Source organism: Aulonocara sp. 'chitande type north' Nkhata Bay, linkage group LG6 (genome assembly GCF_057382095.1).
Source record: "Aulonocara sp. 'chitande type north' Nkhata Bay isolate Kocher_YH1m ecotype deep benthic linkage group LG6, A_spYH_male_GT1.1, whole genome shotgun sequence".
Lineage (NCBI taxonomy): Eukaryota > Metazoa > Chordata > Actinopteri > Cichliformes > Cichlidae > Aulonocara > Aulonocara sp. 'chitande type north' Nkhata Bay.
In genome coordinates, this window is record NC_141349.1 from 24,720,089 (window position 1) to 24,736,024 (window position 15,936).

General features: G+C 41.6%; 1 protein-coding gene across 4 annotated transcripts in view; it reads right to left on the minus strand.

Moving 5' to 3' along the window:
- Positions 1-15,936, minus strand: part of fam184b (family with sequence similarity 184 member B) — a 31,942-nt gene that overhangs the window by 4,016 nt on the left and 11,990 nt on the right. For 2 of the 4 annotated variants that reach the window (XM_086295770.1, XM_086295768.1), the window contains exons 7-16: positions 15,442-15,549; positions 15,051-15,349; positions 14,164-14,314; positions 11,722-11,841; positions 11,363-11,495; positions 10,897-11,027; positions 10,647-10,762; positions 6,664-7,020; positions 6,410-6,524; positions 2,611-2,718 (exon numbers count right to left, since the gene is read on the minus strand). In XM_086295770.1, the coding sequence (XP_086151896.1) occupies positions 2,611-2,718; positions 6,410-6,524; positions 6,664-7,020; positions 10,647-10,762; positions 10,897-11,027; positions 11,363-11,495; positions 11,722-11,841; positions 14,164-14,314; positions 15,051-15,349; positions 15,442-15,549 (1,638 nt within the window). The remainder of the gene's footprint in view (positions 1-2,610; positions 2,719-6,409; positions 6,525-6,663; positions 7,021-10,646; positions 10,763-10,896; positions 11,028-11,362; positions 11,496-11,721; positions 11,842-14,163; positions 14,315-15,050; positions 15,350-15,441; positions 15,550-15,936) is intronic. The other 2 variants (XM_086295769.1, XM_086295771.1) reach the window with 2 other exon arrangements.

A 15,936-nucleotide genomic window follows, 5' to 3' on the forward strand; every position in this document is an offset into this window, starting at 1 on the left:
ACTTGCAAATTGTGCATATTTACAAGCACATATCTGTTTAAAGGAGGCTTCGCTCTCACATCCAGGCCCACATATTTTATTCTTGGACAGCTTTGCATGACTGACAGTTCAAAACAGTGCTTACACACACATTCACACACCAGTGTGTGAATGTGTGTGTGAATGGGTGGATGACAGGTTGTGTAAAGCGCTTTGGGGTCCTTAGGGACTAGAAAAGCGCTATACAAATACAGGCCATTTACCATTTACCATTTATATTTAGCTTTTACTGGGTGTTGGTGCAGAGCCTTGGTTCATCTTCTGTCTGAAACAAGCTGTTGAAGCTCCTCTCTCTTTAAGGTCAGCCAACTTTCTTCTGATTGGCTGCTACTCAAAAGCAAAAGATCCAAACAGCAGATGGCCAAGGTGTCTGTGCTCACAGCCAGAGCTGCCTCGCAGATCCAAGAGGAGAAAAAAGCAAAACTGAGAATTTAGAGCAGTCTGAAGCTTGAGCTTCTGGCTTGAATTTGGCTGTTTAGACAACCAACCTATATTTAAAAAAATGTACAATGTTGTGTAAATGTCGTGAGTGGCCCTTCATTTCTTTATTTTTTGCAAGAAAAATGGGAAATAGGTGCATTGATTTATAGAAACGCGCAAACAAGAATAGAGATAACAGAGGTTGCAGAAGTCTAATAAGCTTGAAAGTCAATATTTGGTTTGACCACCTTTATTCTTCAACACAGCTGAACTCTATTAGACAAGCGTTCTTGTTATTCCTTTAAGTGGTCCTCAAGAATAGTTTAGGACATTCAAAGCTCTTCTTTGGATGTTGGCTGCCTTTTCCTTCATTCTCTGTCATGATGAAAAATGAAACTGTTGCCAGTCTGATTCTTTCCAGATGGTGGATCAAAATCTCACGGCACTTTTTTGCATTCATAATCAATTTTGACAAGCTCTCCAAAACCACCGGCCAACTATGACAGACCCTCCATCATGTTTTCTAGATGTCTGTAGAGACTCACTGTTGTGCCTCTCTCCTGACCTCATGCATACATACTGACAAAAGTTTGAAGCAAAATGTTTAAATTTGGAGTAATTATTTGATGAGATATGTTGCCACAGATTTTCAGTCCATTTCTTGTTTCATTTGGCATAACTCAGCCTTTTCAACCTATTTCCCTTCCTTAAGAATGGCTTCTTGACAGCCACCCTTCAACTGGGACCACTTGTGATGAGGATTCAGTGAAACATAGACGGATCTACTGAAGGGCCAGGAGCATCTTTCAGGTGCCGTATCAAGTCTTTGCTGTATTTTTTCCCTATTTCTTAAAGATATAACTTTCAGATAATGTTCGTCTGCTGTAGATGGGTTTACTGAGATATAGGCTTTTGGCTTACTGTGGTATCTTTGGTAGTTTTCATAGACTCAAATAAAGAACTTGAATAAATGTTTTTGCAAAAGTCTCCTAAATTTAAAACGAGTTCTTTGTGTAGTCAGGACACTGGTTCATCCAATGCCATTTGAACAAACAACAAACAAAGAAAAACAAACATCCATCTGAGCGTGAAAACTCGGGTACATTGGACTGAAAAATGAAAATGAAAAAAAGCTGCAAATGTTCAAAGAAAGACTAAGAGACCTTCAGAAAACCTGGAGAACTACTACGCAAGACCACTCTTAAAATTAGTTTATGTTAGTGTTATGTTGGTAAGTTTATGTTGCAAAGCAAGTGCCCACTAGTCAATTTAGTGAAATGAGTGAAATTAGTAAAGCCACACGTGTTCAGTTATTATGAAGGCCACCATAGTTCATTTTCAGCCACATATTCTGTCCTGTAAATACTACACATGTATTAAATCATACTCTGAAAATAGTCCCCAGCTAAATGCACATTTTATCTTTAAGTAGTAAGTTTGATTAAATCGGCAGTTAAGGAAAATGTTTTATGTCCTTTATGATTTATATTAAAACGAAACAGCAGAGTCTGAAGTGTTCAGTGTTTAGGCGTTACAGGAGAAGAAGACACATCCCGAAATAAGTGTAGTTTTACTGAAACTTCTCAGTAACAAATGCATGGACATAAATACAAAAGTTGGTGGCCCGCAGCCATCATAGGAGCCTGTCGACAGGCTGCAGGTGATGATGCGTGTCAGCATTTTTAAATGTACCACGCCAGATGGTCGGTAAGCACAAATCCACGACTGACACCAAACAAGTGCAAGTGAAGGCACACAGAATCCTGCACTTTACAGCAGCCTCGATTTATTAGTCACACTCCTGAGAAGCTTTGATTAAAGACGCGAACGCCTCAAAATCGATTTCATCATGTTTGCACGTCAGCTGATAACAGGTCAAACTAAAAAAAAAAAAAAAAAGAGCTGCATAATATAAGTTCCCACATCTTTCACACATCTGCGTCTTTAGTTGCCAAATGCAATGTTAGTAAAAGCCGAGTGATGATGGAGTTATTGCAGGGAGGGCAGGCACACTGGTGACGTGGTGAGTGGGCGAACTTCTGCGTTTCACTGTTTCGTGCCCCAGAAACCGAAGCCGGCTTCGGCCCAGCGAGCCCTTCTGGTTGGATGGAGGCTCACTCTCACGCGCGTGAGCCGAACACACAAACTCACCATCGTGGTTGGCGTGATGCTCCCGGGGCGGGACTTGCTGTCACGGAGCCCGAGGCTACTGTTGTCCCCGGCAACAGGAGGGTAGAGCTGCAGCTGATGCCTCTCTTCCTGGAGGCAAGGAGGACGAGGAAGGACTTTCACTGGCCTTATTCACAATTGTTTCTGTTGTTGTTCTTGTTGTAGGGTTTGAGTTGTGTCTGGAGGGTGTAAATGTTTGCTAAGCTGCCTCACGTCACACAGATGGTAGATGCAGCACTCAGTCAGAGGACACTGAAAAATGTAGTTTTCTCCTACGCACACATGACCGCTGATGATTAATGAAGGCACTGTTCCACTGGGTTTAGTCTGAGTCATTTAAATATTTATGGTTTGGGAAAAATGCTCATTTATGCAGCCAGATTTTTAACTCCCAGTCTCAACACACTGTGTGATTTTGATTTTTAGCTTGCTACTGTTAGAGTTTGGATCAGAGCAGCTGCTATAATCAGTCTGTCTGTGTTTAAAAGATTATTTTTTTGGTATATTTTTTTCTTTAGAGAGTGAGTTTTAGCAACTAAACACTTTGAAGGAAATCAAACCAGGGATGCTGCAGTCAGATGGGACCTTGGACCACCTCAGTCTCCAGAGGAAAACAAAGCAACTGCTAAGAAATCAATACAAGGCAACATTATGCTAAAGATACGTCAAGAGGAATCACTGCAGTGAGTCTGTGCTACACCGCGTGTTTTAATGCTGACCCATACAGTTGTGTATATCAGACAACGGGCAAGATGTAAGTTAATTTAAGTGTTCATGTAACTTTTTTAACACATCTTTTATGTTGGTTATACTTTTACTGTAGCCAGTTAATCAAGTTATCCAACACGTGGACCTTTGCTCATTTTGTTCAAGTCCTCTGCTAAAGAAAAATGGAAGGTCATGGAAGCCATGAAGTTCCTGGTGCTCGGGCCAAACCTCAGCGCAGATTCTGCAAGGGTGTCATCAGGTTTTAGTGCAGTAACTAAAGCACTACTGTAGTGCTTCCAAAATCAATGATTGATCAATGCAATGATTACCTTTTTAACCAAAAAGAAAATGATGAAAGAAAAGTAGTAATGCACATGGGCAGGTTGTAGGGCACAGGCTCATCTAAGCAAATCTTATCTTTAACCTCCAGAAAACTTGCTTATATTTTTTTCCATTGTGGTGTTCCCAAAGATGAAGAAAAGCCCATCAGCGGATCAGTAAGATAAGATAAAAGTACTGTACATCACCACCTATACATTCCACTTACAGGTGGAGCTTGGCCATGGAAGCCCATATCAAGAAGCTCCTGGCGCACAATGTTTGTGCCGATTTTAATGACAGAGCAAGTTTGGAGTGCTGCAGTTATTCAGTCAGCAGAGCATTGGTGGCTTTTACGCCTCGGTGGCAATGGGGCCGAAAACACAGGGGTGGTCCAATATATTTGTCCATGTAGTGTATTAATACTTAGCTATATTAGCTGTATTGCTTTGGGGGGAAAAAGTTTACACACATACTTCTTTTAGCTGCATCTGTCTCTCATCTAAAGAGACAATACAAACATTTAAAGATTCATTTTGTTAGCAAATCCATTAAAAAGCCTCAACTAGCCAACTTTGACAGGCCAGCTGTGGCAGTCAGCACTATTTTTAAAAAAAGGCCACAATTATAAAGTCTTATTGTTTAAAAGACTGACTCATTTCCTAAAACTAATGGGCACTGTAGTTTTCAGCAATCATTATTCAAACAGGAGTAAATAGGGTAATTAATGAGGACTATTTTCTGCCGAGTATTTATACATATTTGCTGTGTGTGTGTGTGTGTGTGTGTGTGTGTGTGTGTGTGTGTGTGTGTGTGTGTGTGTGTGTGTGTCTGCAAGTGCAACAATGGAGTTCTATGGCACAGATGATGAATAAATAATAAACATCAGACTCTTTTACTTTTTTCCTTTTGCGAGTCACACTGTGTCTCTGTTAGTTTTACTTCCTGTCTCTGTCTTCTTCGCTCCACTGTGATTTTCTTCTTCACTCTTATTGGTTTTACATGTGCTTAATCAGTCATTTAGTTCTCCGTTTCGCAGTCCTCGCCTTCTCCCGGTTGTATTTCAGTCTGTCTATTTCCAGCCCGTGTTTCTCGGCTGTGATCCTGACAGGTTACCATTTCCTGTTTGTGCTCGGTTTAGTTTCTGCTCTCTTTGTAGTATTTTTGGATTCTTTTGAAAACCAGTAGAGCTTTAGTCTTCTGTCTTGGATTTATTTTTTATTATTTTTTGTAGCATCTTTTTGTTATTTGGTTCCTTTTGCCCCTTTTTTTCTCCTTTATTTAAACTACTGTTGTGATGTTTCGTGAGTTTGTCGACTTCTAGTTCTCCTGAAACTTTTCATATTATTTTATTTCTAACACAAATTGGCCCATTGGCATGGCAAGAGCAACGGAAAGTTGTGTGTAGTTTTTTACAAACCAGTAAATAAATTAGATGTATGTTGTTAAGCATTATGGGTGAAATGGTTGTAATTTTCCAACACTAACTATCACATTTAGGTTAGAAGGACAAACCCCAAAATTGCGCAAAAAATGTTTTTTATATTCTCTGAGGTCTCTCATACAGGAAAGAAAATTCTTTTTACTATAAAAGCGGTTAAATTACTAAATATTGTAGTAAATGAAAATAAAAAGGTACAAAATAAAGCAGAGTTTTACTTATGTGATTTCATAATGAAAGCTCTGATTCTAGGTGTGACACTGCACAGCGTGTTCCTCTACATGTCTGAAAAAACTGAATGTGTTTGATCATCCCAAATCGGATATTTTCAGATGTATGCAAACTCATTCCCATTCTTTTACAACAAACCACCAAAACTGATCACAGATACTTCATTTTTTTGTCTGATGTCACCTGTTTTTTCTGGCACCATTTGGGTTTAGGGTGGCAACCTTAGAATTGTGAAATAATCGGTATATATTGGTTCAGTTTGTGCTCTTGCTGCTGATACAAAGACTTTTTCTGTTGAATTGAAAGCAAAACAAACCACCGACCCAGCTAACCCTGCTGAGAGATGTAACTAACCACTTACAGCTGGAAAAGGGAAAATTGGGACTTATTCTTTGGGATATCACAACCCTTTATTGACAACTTTAACAAATCCAAGGCATGAAAAATCTGTCTGTATTATGTTCTTTAACATCCTTTTTCTCCTACTGTTGTTGTTGTTTGATCTTCTGTAATATCTATGCTCATATCGTCAATAAAGAAAGTTCAAAAACCAAAAAACCTAAACTAAATCTGACTGTCTCGATGCAATTAGGGAATACAGCCCTAAAGACAGGCACGATGGGCGGAAATTTTAGATTTGAAGTTTTTTGATGAATGGATTCATATACTTTTTAACAGTTCTTGTCAGGGTTAGTTGGAACAGTCAGACTGTGCTGAAATCAACAACATATCTTGTGGGACTGTATCAGGTATACTCACTGTTTTACATTAAAAAGTGTCTGATGTTGTCCAAGTAAAATCTATCTATAAGTATTTTTGCAGTGAAGCATGCCTAACATATCCAGAGTACAGGGATGCACTGCTGCAGAAGCCCTGATGCTAACCATAGAAAACTATACTTATAATATCTGCCACAGATAAATATAAGTAGATAAAAAACAAGTTGAACTATTCAAAAAAAAAAAGTGCTTCTGTTTAAATAACAGGATCATAAACCACCCCACTCGGTCATTTTTGGATCTTTGAGGGTTAAAAAAGTCATAGGTTTTGCGTTAATGTGATGGTTTTTGTGTGTGCTCTCACCACTAATCGTTTGATGAGCTGGTCTCTCTCCGTCAGCCTCTCCTGGAGTCTCCCCAGCTGCAGGTCGTCACATCGAGGCTCCCTCCGCCTGCAGCGTTCCTCCCGCTCTCGCAGCCTGCAGTTAAATCATATACAGAAACACACACCTTTCTCACATACCTGCACACCTTTTCACCCCCATACATGCACACACACACCCCCGACCCCTCCAGCCCTCCGGGTGTCTTATCTCCTCGGGTCTCTCCTCTACTCACTCATTCTCCAAGGCCACGATTCGCGCCTGCAGGTGACTCTGCGCGTTGCTGTATTCGGACACCAAACTCTGCATCTCCCGCTTGTGCTCCCTCCTGATCTCCTCCACCTCCTCTCGCCTCTTCTCCTCCTCCCGCTCCTTTCTCTTTTCCTCGTCCAGCTCCTCCTCTTTGATGTCGTCCTCTTTTCTCTCGTCCCAGTGCTTCTGCGACTCCTCGAGTTTCTCCATTTCCACTCTCAGCTTCTCCACCTCCTCCTTCAGACGTTGTGCTTCTTCCTCCAGCTGGGCGTCCCTGTTCTTCCTTATTTCTGCGCTTTCCTCTTCTTTCTCTTCGGCCTCTGAATTCTTTTGCACTGAGCTAAGAAGGACACAGCAGAGGAAAAAAGTGGAAACAATGGCGCATGTGGCATCTTTAATACAAAATAAGAGGTGTTTGCTGGTTGCTAAAAATCTACACAAAAAGAAGACGTACACGATACCTCTGCACTATTTTGCCATATACTACAGTACATTTTCAGTAATGTTGTCTACCAGCCAAATAACTGCATAACTATAGTCTAATATAATCCATTTGCATCAGCTAACTAAACTTTGAATGATGTGCTGTAAAGACAGATGTGTCTCCAGTAACAGATGTTGCTTAGATAGTTTTGCCAAGCTTAGCTTCACAACTGATATCTGGAGCTATGAAGTGTGTCCAGACAAATGTATTATTCACAGCTTAGCTGTTGAAGCGAGGGAAAAGACAGCATCAGATTGGTATCAGTGGATACTCATGGTTGTGATGTCAGTGTCAAAGTATTTACCCGAGAGGTGAGGGTGCATACAACGTGCCCTGAACACCAAATTCTCAGGTTTATCCAGACCAAAGGTGTCAATTTTTCTTTTCTGTCTATATCAGAGGGACAGTATGGAGACACAGTAAAAGAGACGAAGCTGAGATGGTTTGTGCAGAGGAGGGATAGAGAATATTTTGGACAAAGGATGCTGAAGACGGAGCTGTCAACAGGAGGAAGAGCTCAGATAAGATTTGTGGATGAGTGAAGGGTCAGTGTCACAGACGAGGATGCTAGGGATACAGTGAGATGGAGACAGATGATCAACCGCGGCAACCCCAAAAGGGATCAGCCGAAAGGAGGAGAAGAATAAGAAGAGGACTGAAGTAAAAGGATATCCACACAGGAAGTTACCAGCGACAATCCGAGACCACAGAAAGTCTGTGACGTTCAGCAACTGCAGGAATAATGAACGAAATAACTGGTGATGCAAACTGGGTGGGTCCTGAGTTAAACCTTTCTCAAAATCTTTGATTAACGTATGACAGAGTAGTAGATACATTAGAGAGTTACGTAGGCAACCAAGCACCAGCTACAAAGCGATGTGTGAAGAGTGAAACGTTTCCTGTGTGGACAACCCTTAAGATATGTACTGGTCAGAGTCTGAAAGAGGGACTTCTCTTTTTTTAATAACTGTAACGTTCTGTTTGTTAAACTACAGGACAAAGTCTGAGTGATGAGCTGCCGGTTCATTTCTCAAATTTATGTCTTAGAAAGTGGTTAAGCCGACGGAGCAGGGCTGACAGATTTCTTTAATAATGTGGAAAAACTCAGAGGTGCTGTTTAAATTGCACTCATTTTTCTTGAGACATCCCAGGCTTTTCATCATCACTTTCATAAAAGGATGGCTCATTAAATGTGAATGTATTTAAAATGCATTTACACTAAAGGAAAGGGGAAAAGATTTGGAGGTCTTCCTTGGGCAACATTTTTTTAATGGACCAGCCCGCTTAAGATTATACCAGCTGTATGCGGCCAACAAACTAAAATGGGTTTGACACCGCTCTTCTAGATCATGTGCTGGATGTCATGGCAGATGGCTGCCCCTCCCTGAGCCTGACTCTGGTTCTGCTGGAGATTTCTTCCTGTTAAAGGGGAGTTTTTCTTTCCCACTGTCGCCAAGTGCTTGCTCACAGGTTGTCGTCTAATTTGGGGTTTTTCTCTGTTTTACTGTAGGGGCCTTCCTGCTTTTCACCCCTCAACTTCATTGTGGTGAATGGTAAAGTGAGGCCTTGCGAAACAAACACTGAAACATTCGAGGCAACGCTGTCTGAACTGTATCGAAGTTTGGAAGCAATCACCTCTTTCCACAGCAACAGCTACATCCTAGTTTTTTCTATCATATATTGTGAAAGAATGTCACAGGAAAGCTACATATTACACCAGACTCTCAATAATTATGATAAATAATTATGATCACCATGTGTTTTGGAGAAATCCGCAAACAAGCGAAAAAAAATTAAAAACTGGGATCATTGACGATAGCGAGCTGTGTCGCTAATGAAGTGTTTCAGCAAATATTAATGTAACCCTGTTGTTTTGACACACGTGAGGCTGCTTCAGCTGCTTATTAAATCAGTGTGGTGCAGGAAAAAACATGTTATAAGATAAAAGTCTGCTGTGCTTCTTGTGGTAGCCACACAGGAGATACTTGTGGGAGATGTTTCGTCCACAGTGGAATGAAGTGTTAAACAATGTAGCTCACGATGCTTACAGAAGATGAATATTATTGTTACACTATCACATGACTAATGTTATTATTTAACTCTTTTGTTACTATTTATAGTAACAAATATTTTTTACTTTTTCCAAGTCCAAATGCAGCACCAAGACCTTTTGGGTCTCAATTTGCTGTGGTCATGTGACTTGAGTGTTTAGAAACATTTGTAAGACTGGTGGGTTTTTGGGTTTTTTGGGGGATTTTGACTTTATTCTGTCTCCTTCGTCCTCTTCCTCTGCAGCTGTCACAGGTTTGGGTTCGGGTGTGGGACTTCATTTCCAACATCCTGGTCTGTGTTCAGAGCTCCAAGGAAAAGTTTAGCAAACTTCCTCCAAACTTGGATGAGATGACGGGTAAACGCGAAGCTCCAGGGAGGAGCTTTGGCTGGCTTAACATAGAGACTGTGAGAAGCTGGGAACAGCTAGTGCAGTTAAAAATATACAAGCTCACCAGTTTGTTCGCTCTTGGTGTTATCTTCCTCCCCTGTCTCTGTCATCATGTTTGGTTTTAGTCTTCATGTCTTTTAGTTGTTTTCTCTTTTACTTTGAACATTAGTTTGCTCAAGCAATTTGTTGCAGTTTTGCTTCATTTTTCATGTTTTCCTTTCTTTTTTGCCCTCCTTTGTTACTGTCTGCCCGCCCTCATTAGCTCCGTGTCTGGATCGAACCGCAGTCTCATCCTCAGTCAGCTCTCTGTGTGTGGGTTTGTGTGTGTCTTGTCTGTTGTGTTTTGGTATCCGTTCACCTTCAGTTCCTACCTGCTTGTTAACACAGTAATCAGCTTTTTAAAATAAAGTTTGTTTGATTTTTGTTCCATTTGCTCAGTTTTTTATGAACTCGTTTTAAGTCTAGAGGTGATAGATCTTTTAGAGCGGTGGCCCCCAGGTTGTGGAATGCTCTCCCTCCATCATTACGTTGCCTTGATTGTATTTATTCTTTTAAAAAGCAGCTTAAGACTCTTTTATTTAGATTGGCTTTTAATTAGATTTGTGCTGTGTGTTTTATTATTAATGTATTTGATGTATTTCTGTTTTATATTACTGTGAAGCACTTTGTGGTTTTTATCCTGTGAAAAGTGTTATATAAATAAATTGATTTGATGTTGATTTGATTTAATCTGCATTTGGGTCCATGTCTGATTCTGGCACAATTAACACATTCGATTTACTTTAGCTGCCATGTTTTTGCTTGGTTCGCTAAGCTAAGTCATTCATGATTTCTTATTTTACGTTGCTGCTTCCAGTGTGCCATTCACTGCAAATTCATTTAGTTGTCACTTTGGTCCCAGTTGCAAAACAATTCCATCAAACTATTTAAACTGACAAGAAATTAGGTGGAAAGTATTTTTGTGAATGCCAAACATTCATAGTTTCTCTGTAAAATCGATGGCTTTCGCCTTGACTGATGGACTCAGTGTTACCGTCCCTACCTTTCCTTTAACTGCTTCTTCAGTGCTGCGTTTTCTCTCTGCAGCTCCAGCATGGCGCAGCGACTCTCGTCCAGCTGCCGCTCAAACACCTGATACTGGTTCTGCTGCTTCAAATCCTTCACACACACACACACACACACGAATAAAGTAGTAGACAACAGAAGTTGACTTGCTGGAGTTACAGGCAATGAATCACAGGTATTGAGGCCAAGAGGTGTGTGTTTGTGCGCACACGGTGTGGGTGATTTACCTGTTGCAGAGCCATCATTTGTGTGTGCGCCTGTAGTTGAGCCTGTAGGTCTTCTATCTGCTGCATGTGTCTCTGGGTCATCTGTCTGCTCCACTCCGTGTGCTGCTGGGTCAGCTCTGCTCGCTGCTTATCTGCACACACACACACACACACACACACACACACACACACACACACACACACACACACACAAAACCACATACCGAAAACAAAATCAATGGGCCCCACTGTTACAGGTACCCTTCTGCTGTTGCCATGGTGAAGTGTATCCATGGCAATGGCAACTTCACTGTTGAATTTATAATCTCAATGCAATGTGTATATCGTTGTGCATGTGTGTGTGTGTGTGTGCTTGCTTATTTTGCTCATGTAGCTGTGTACATGCTATCCAGAGTGTGTTAATGCCTGCATGTGCTTATGCTAATGCTAATGGGTGTGTGTGTGTGTGTGTGTGTGTGTGTGTTACCCAGCTCCAGGTGGTGCATTGTCTGAAGTCTGTTCCTCTCAGACAGCAGCTCTTCTTTTGCCCGTCTCTCTAACGCCTGCAGCGCCATGGCATGACTGTGTCTCTCTTCGGCTAGCGACTGCGTTTGGGGCTCCTCCAACAAATGAACACATTTTTTTTTTAGAACCACAGCAGCAATTCTTCTTAAGCTCACAAAAACCCATTGTTGCAGTAAACGCGCACACACACTCACAGACCAACATAATGTTGCCTATTCACTGCGGCACTTTCATCAAAGCTGCTAAATTATTCATCACAGAGAAAATCTATGAACGGGCGCGCGTAGGATTTTTAAAAATGACTGTGCATCATGTGCGTACCTGCAGCAGCTCCCTCAGTTTCTTGTTTATCTCCTTTGTGTCTTGGACCTCCTTCCTCAGCTTGTCAATTTCAGGATTCACATGGCAATCATCTCCCTGGCCTGCCTTCTTTTTCTCTGCCTGCATTGGTGACAAATTGGGAGCAAAGGATTTTTAAGGCTCTCCATGCTGTCAAAGTAATCCTGAGATAATGGGTCTGCAGCAAGAATTAAATGGAGATGCCACTTTTGTTTTAGGATGTGCATACTCAAACAGAATAAATAAGCAGGCTTATGGAACAAATTAGAAGAGCCCTCCAACAATTTAGCATCGCACGCCCAAAAAGTTGAACGGATTACATGAAACATCCCGACTTTAACTTTCTAGAGCGCATCCAGAGCTGTTGTTTCCTACACTTAAAATACAATAAGAGAGACTCTTTTTGCCTCGTAAACACCCACATCTTTTAAAGTCCTCATTCAAGTTTGAAATGCAGGATTTCTGCCATACAGAAAGCTACAAGACAAAGCAAAGGCGTGATGGACACAAAGTCAGGGTCGTGTTCTCAGACTTGGCAAAGATTAGAGTTTACACAACTGTTTTTAGAGGCTACAAAGCACTTAACACAGCTAATAAACTGACCTGGATATGTATCAGGTAAATTTGTATTATGTAAATTTAAAATTTAGCATGTGTGTGACTTTTTACCCAGGCCATCTAACCTCTTCTGGAAGCCAACAACTCCGACATACCCCTTGTGCCAAGGGAAGAGAAGCATGGCCTAAGCTTGGCAAAGGGCTGCTGTCCCTGATGCATCCATCTGAGTGAGTGTGTGTGTGATGGTTAAAAAGCGCTTTAAGGCACAGAAGAATAATGTGGCCTGAAGTAAAAATTGCTTTGAGCGCTCCGTTAGAGTAAATAAATACCATGGCAGAGCGTGTACAAACCATCGCTTGGATTATGTGTCACATTTATTAAAGCAGGAAAATCTACAAATGCCTCCTAGGAACAGCACGTTAGTGGGAGATAAAAATGGGCTTGGGAAACCGAGTCAAATTTCCTAAAAACATTGCAGAGACCACTCTGGAACCTGGAAGGACTGGATGGGCCAGTGATAGGAAAAAGGGGGAAATACAAACTGGTGAAGAAGCAAGTGTTCAAATTGGGAGATTAATGTGAATTGCTTTGCAAAGCCTACAGCTTCTGGGTTATCACGTAAAAAGAAAAGCCATCAACAGAGTGTGAGCAGCAGTGAAGAAATCCTCAAATGACTTCAGATCACTACAGACAAGCCAGAACCAATATAGGACTAATATCTCATGGATACAGGCTCAGAGAACAGGATGTAAAACAAGGGTCCCCAATCCCAGTCCCAGTTTAGATGTGTCCTTGATCCATCACAGCTGATTTAAATGGATAAATTACCTTCTCAACGTGTCTTGAAGTTCTCCAGAGGCCTGGTAATGAACTAATCATGTGATTCAGGTGTGTTGACCAAGGGTGAGATCTAAAACCTGCAGGGACACCGGCCCTCGTGGACTGGGATTGGGGACCCCTGATGTAAAAGACCCAAAACAACCGATGACCCTGCTGAGGATGCAAGTGATGCTTTTCTCCATCATTTAGGATGGAAAGCTGAATATTTTTTTGGGTCATTGGTCTGTCAAAACAGGATGATGACATCATCTTTGCCTCAGGAGGGGAAAAAAATATTCAACTCAACTATGAACATTGCAGCAGTTCCATTAAGAGTTAGTCTAGGGCTGTCAAACCGATTTAACTCATGCACAACATTCAGCCCAATTTGATCCCAAGAGGGCTCGACCACTAAAATCATTACATAATAATAACCTAAAAGAAAAGTCATGAAAATTACACTGTCCATATTTACAAAACAGAGATTTACAAAGGGGAAAATATGTATGTATGTTTCAACAACATGTCTCCCTTTGTCTCAGTTTGCTGTCGTTACAAAGACACCAATTCATCATCAATTGAACAAACGCGTCAGCACGCCTCTTCAGCCAAGCTGGTGTGGCAGGTCGTGGGTTTTCAGCAAGAGCTGCAAAGCTGACAATGATTCAGACCTCTGGCTCAGATGAAAAGAATAGTTTGGACAGCCACTCCCATGATCCCCAGCTTCCATAACGGCACTTCCAGCGGCCGAAATCCCACCGTATTTATTTTAACGCTGGATCCCAGCGCTGCTCTGAGAACATGAGTCACGCAGCTCTTTTGCAGTGAATGAACCTTAATTGCACGTCTCTGTTTTTAAATAAATATGCCTGATTCAAGATATCAGCTATGCTGCCAACCCGCCTGATTATTTTTCATCTGTTCAGGCAAAATTTGAATAATGAAGCCAAAGCAGAATGGCAAAACAGCCTGATTACGTTTCTAAAGAGACAATCAGGGCCAAGCATCACAAATGGGTTTCTATAATTCGATTTGCAGAGGGCTCACCTGCGACTCTAGCTCGGTGAGCTGACCCTGCAGCTCAGAGATCTGAGCCTGCAGCTCCTCCTCCCGGCTCTGCCATCTCTGTTCGCTCTCGGCGACGGCGGCGTTCATCTCTATCCTGAACTCTGCTCTGAGACGATCCTCGCACTCCGCCCTGGAGGCATGCATCAGAACAAAGAGTGAGACACAGCTAACCTACATGCAAAATGACTTGTTAAAATGTCTTCTGGTTATATGCCATCTAACATTGCAAAGCAGTTCCTATTTATTTTTTGCAGCAAACATGCAGAGGAGCATCCAATTCCATAAAGCCCATAAATATAAAATCTGAGTTTTATATTAATGCATTGCCATATTAAGATAATAAGATAACCTGTTATACCGTCAGCTGACAGGTCGGTTTTTAATGGGTGTGTTTGAATGAGGGGGAAAAAAAAGGACATGTATTGAAGGGGGAACTGCGTGTAAACTGATAGTTTCGAGTGATCAAACACATTTAAAATAAATGCAGAGGGCTGGTTTTTGTTTGCGCATATGCTCTAATTGCTGTCGGCACATGGTGAAAAACAGGCTAATAAAATACATCTGTCGGGGAGGGCAGACTAATTGGTGATATTGATTTAATTTTCATTAATGTGCCGACACCGTTTACCAGCTCACACAATTTTTTCTGCTGCTACATCTAATTCCTTGGCGTGCGTTAGCTCTGTTACAACACGGTCCAAGTCAATAAAGTTTATTCAAACTTGAAACGAGCTTCAATTCGAGTGATTTCCTTCCTGACTCTGATGTTTCCCAAAGATCATTTAGGTGAGCGGGGGGGCTGATTACAAGCAGACTTTGTAATGGAAGCCTGAGCAGCTTTGGAAGGTCTGTGTTTGATCTGCTACCTGATCCGGTCCTCTGTGTGCTTCTGGTTTTGCTCTAGAAGACTCCTCTCCGTGTTCATCCGGCTCTGCTCCAGGACTTTTTCCTCCAGCCGATGCCTGTCAGCTTTCAGGGATGCGATCTCTCTCTGGTGCCTGTCCCGCTGCCTCTCGGCCTCGTCCTGAATGCGAGCCAATCGACTCCGAGCCTGATGGAGCTCTTCCTCCAGACGGGAGCACTGCGGTCCACCCGAGGATGGAGCATCGGGGGTCGCCTTGTCTTTCTTGTCTTTATGGTGGATCAGTGACTCCAACCTACAGATCTGAGATCACAGGAACATATCTCTTTCTCTTCACATGTCACAGGAACTACAGCTGATGTTTTACTCTCAGTTAGCGTAACCTGACTTCTAACCTCACTGGTGGCATCTTTCAGTTTCGTCCTCAGCTCCTCTCTTTCCTTCTCCATCCTGCTGCGTAGCTCCTCAGCAGCTCTCCTCTCCTCTTCCAAACGCACGCACACCTTCATAAAAACATTCATCCTCATCAAAACTATTATTACATTAGCAAAGAATCTCCTTTTTAACACTCGACCCTACCCTTCTGTCATCTTCTTACAAGTGAGCCTAATTAATAATTAGTAATAATGAAGTGAACATGATAAGAGGGCTCAAAGGGTAGGCAATTATATGATAAAATCTTTAAATTTCTACATTTACTGGGAGCAAAAAACGTCTATTAAATTTCTCTTTTGGTTCAATCCGGGGGCGAGAACTCTCCCTAGGGGGGTCACAAGAGAATTAACTGGATCAAAGGAAAGCATTTTTGCTACACAAACATAATCGTTCACAGATTTTTTCCCACAATCCCTTTCTTTCAAATTACTCTGAAGATATTCAGGTTAAAAAAA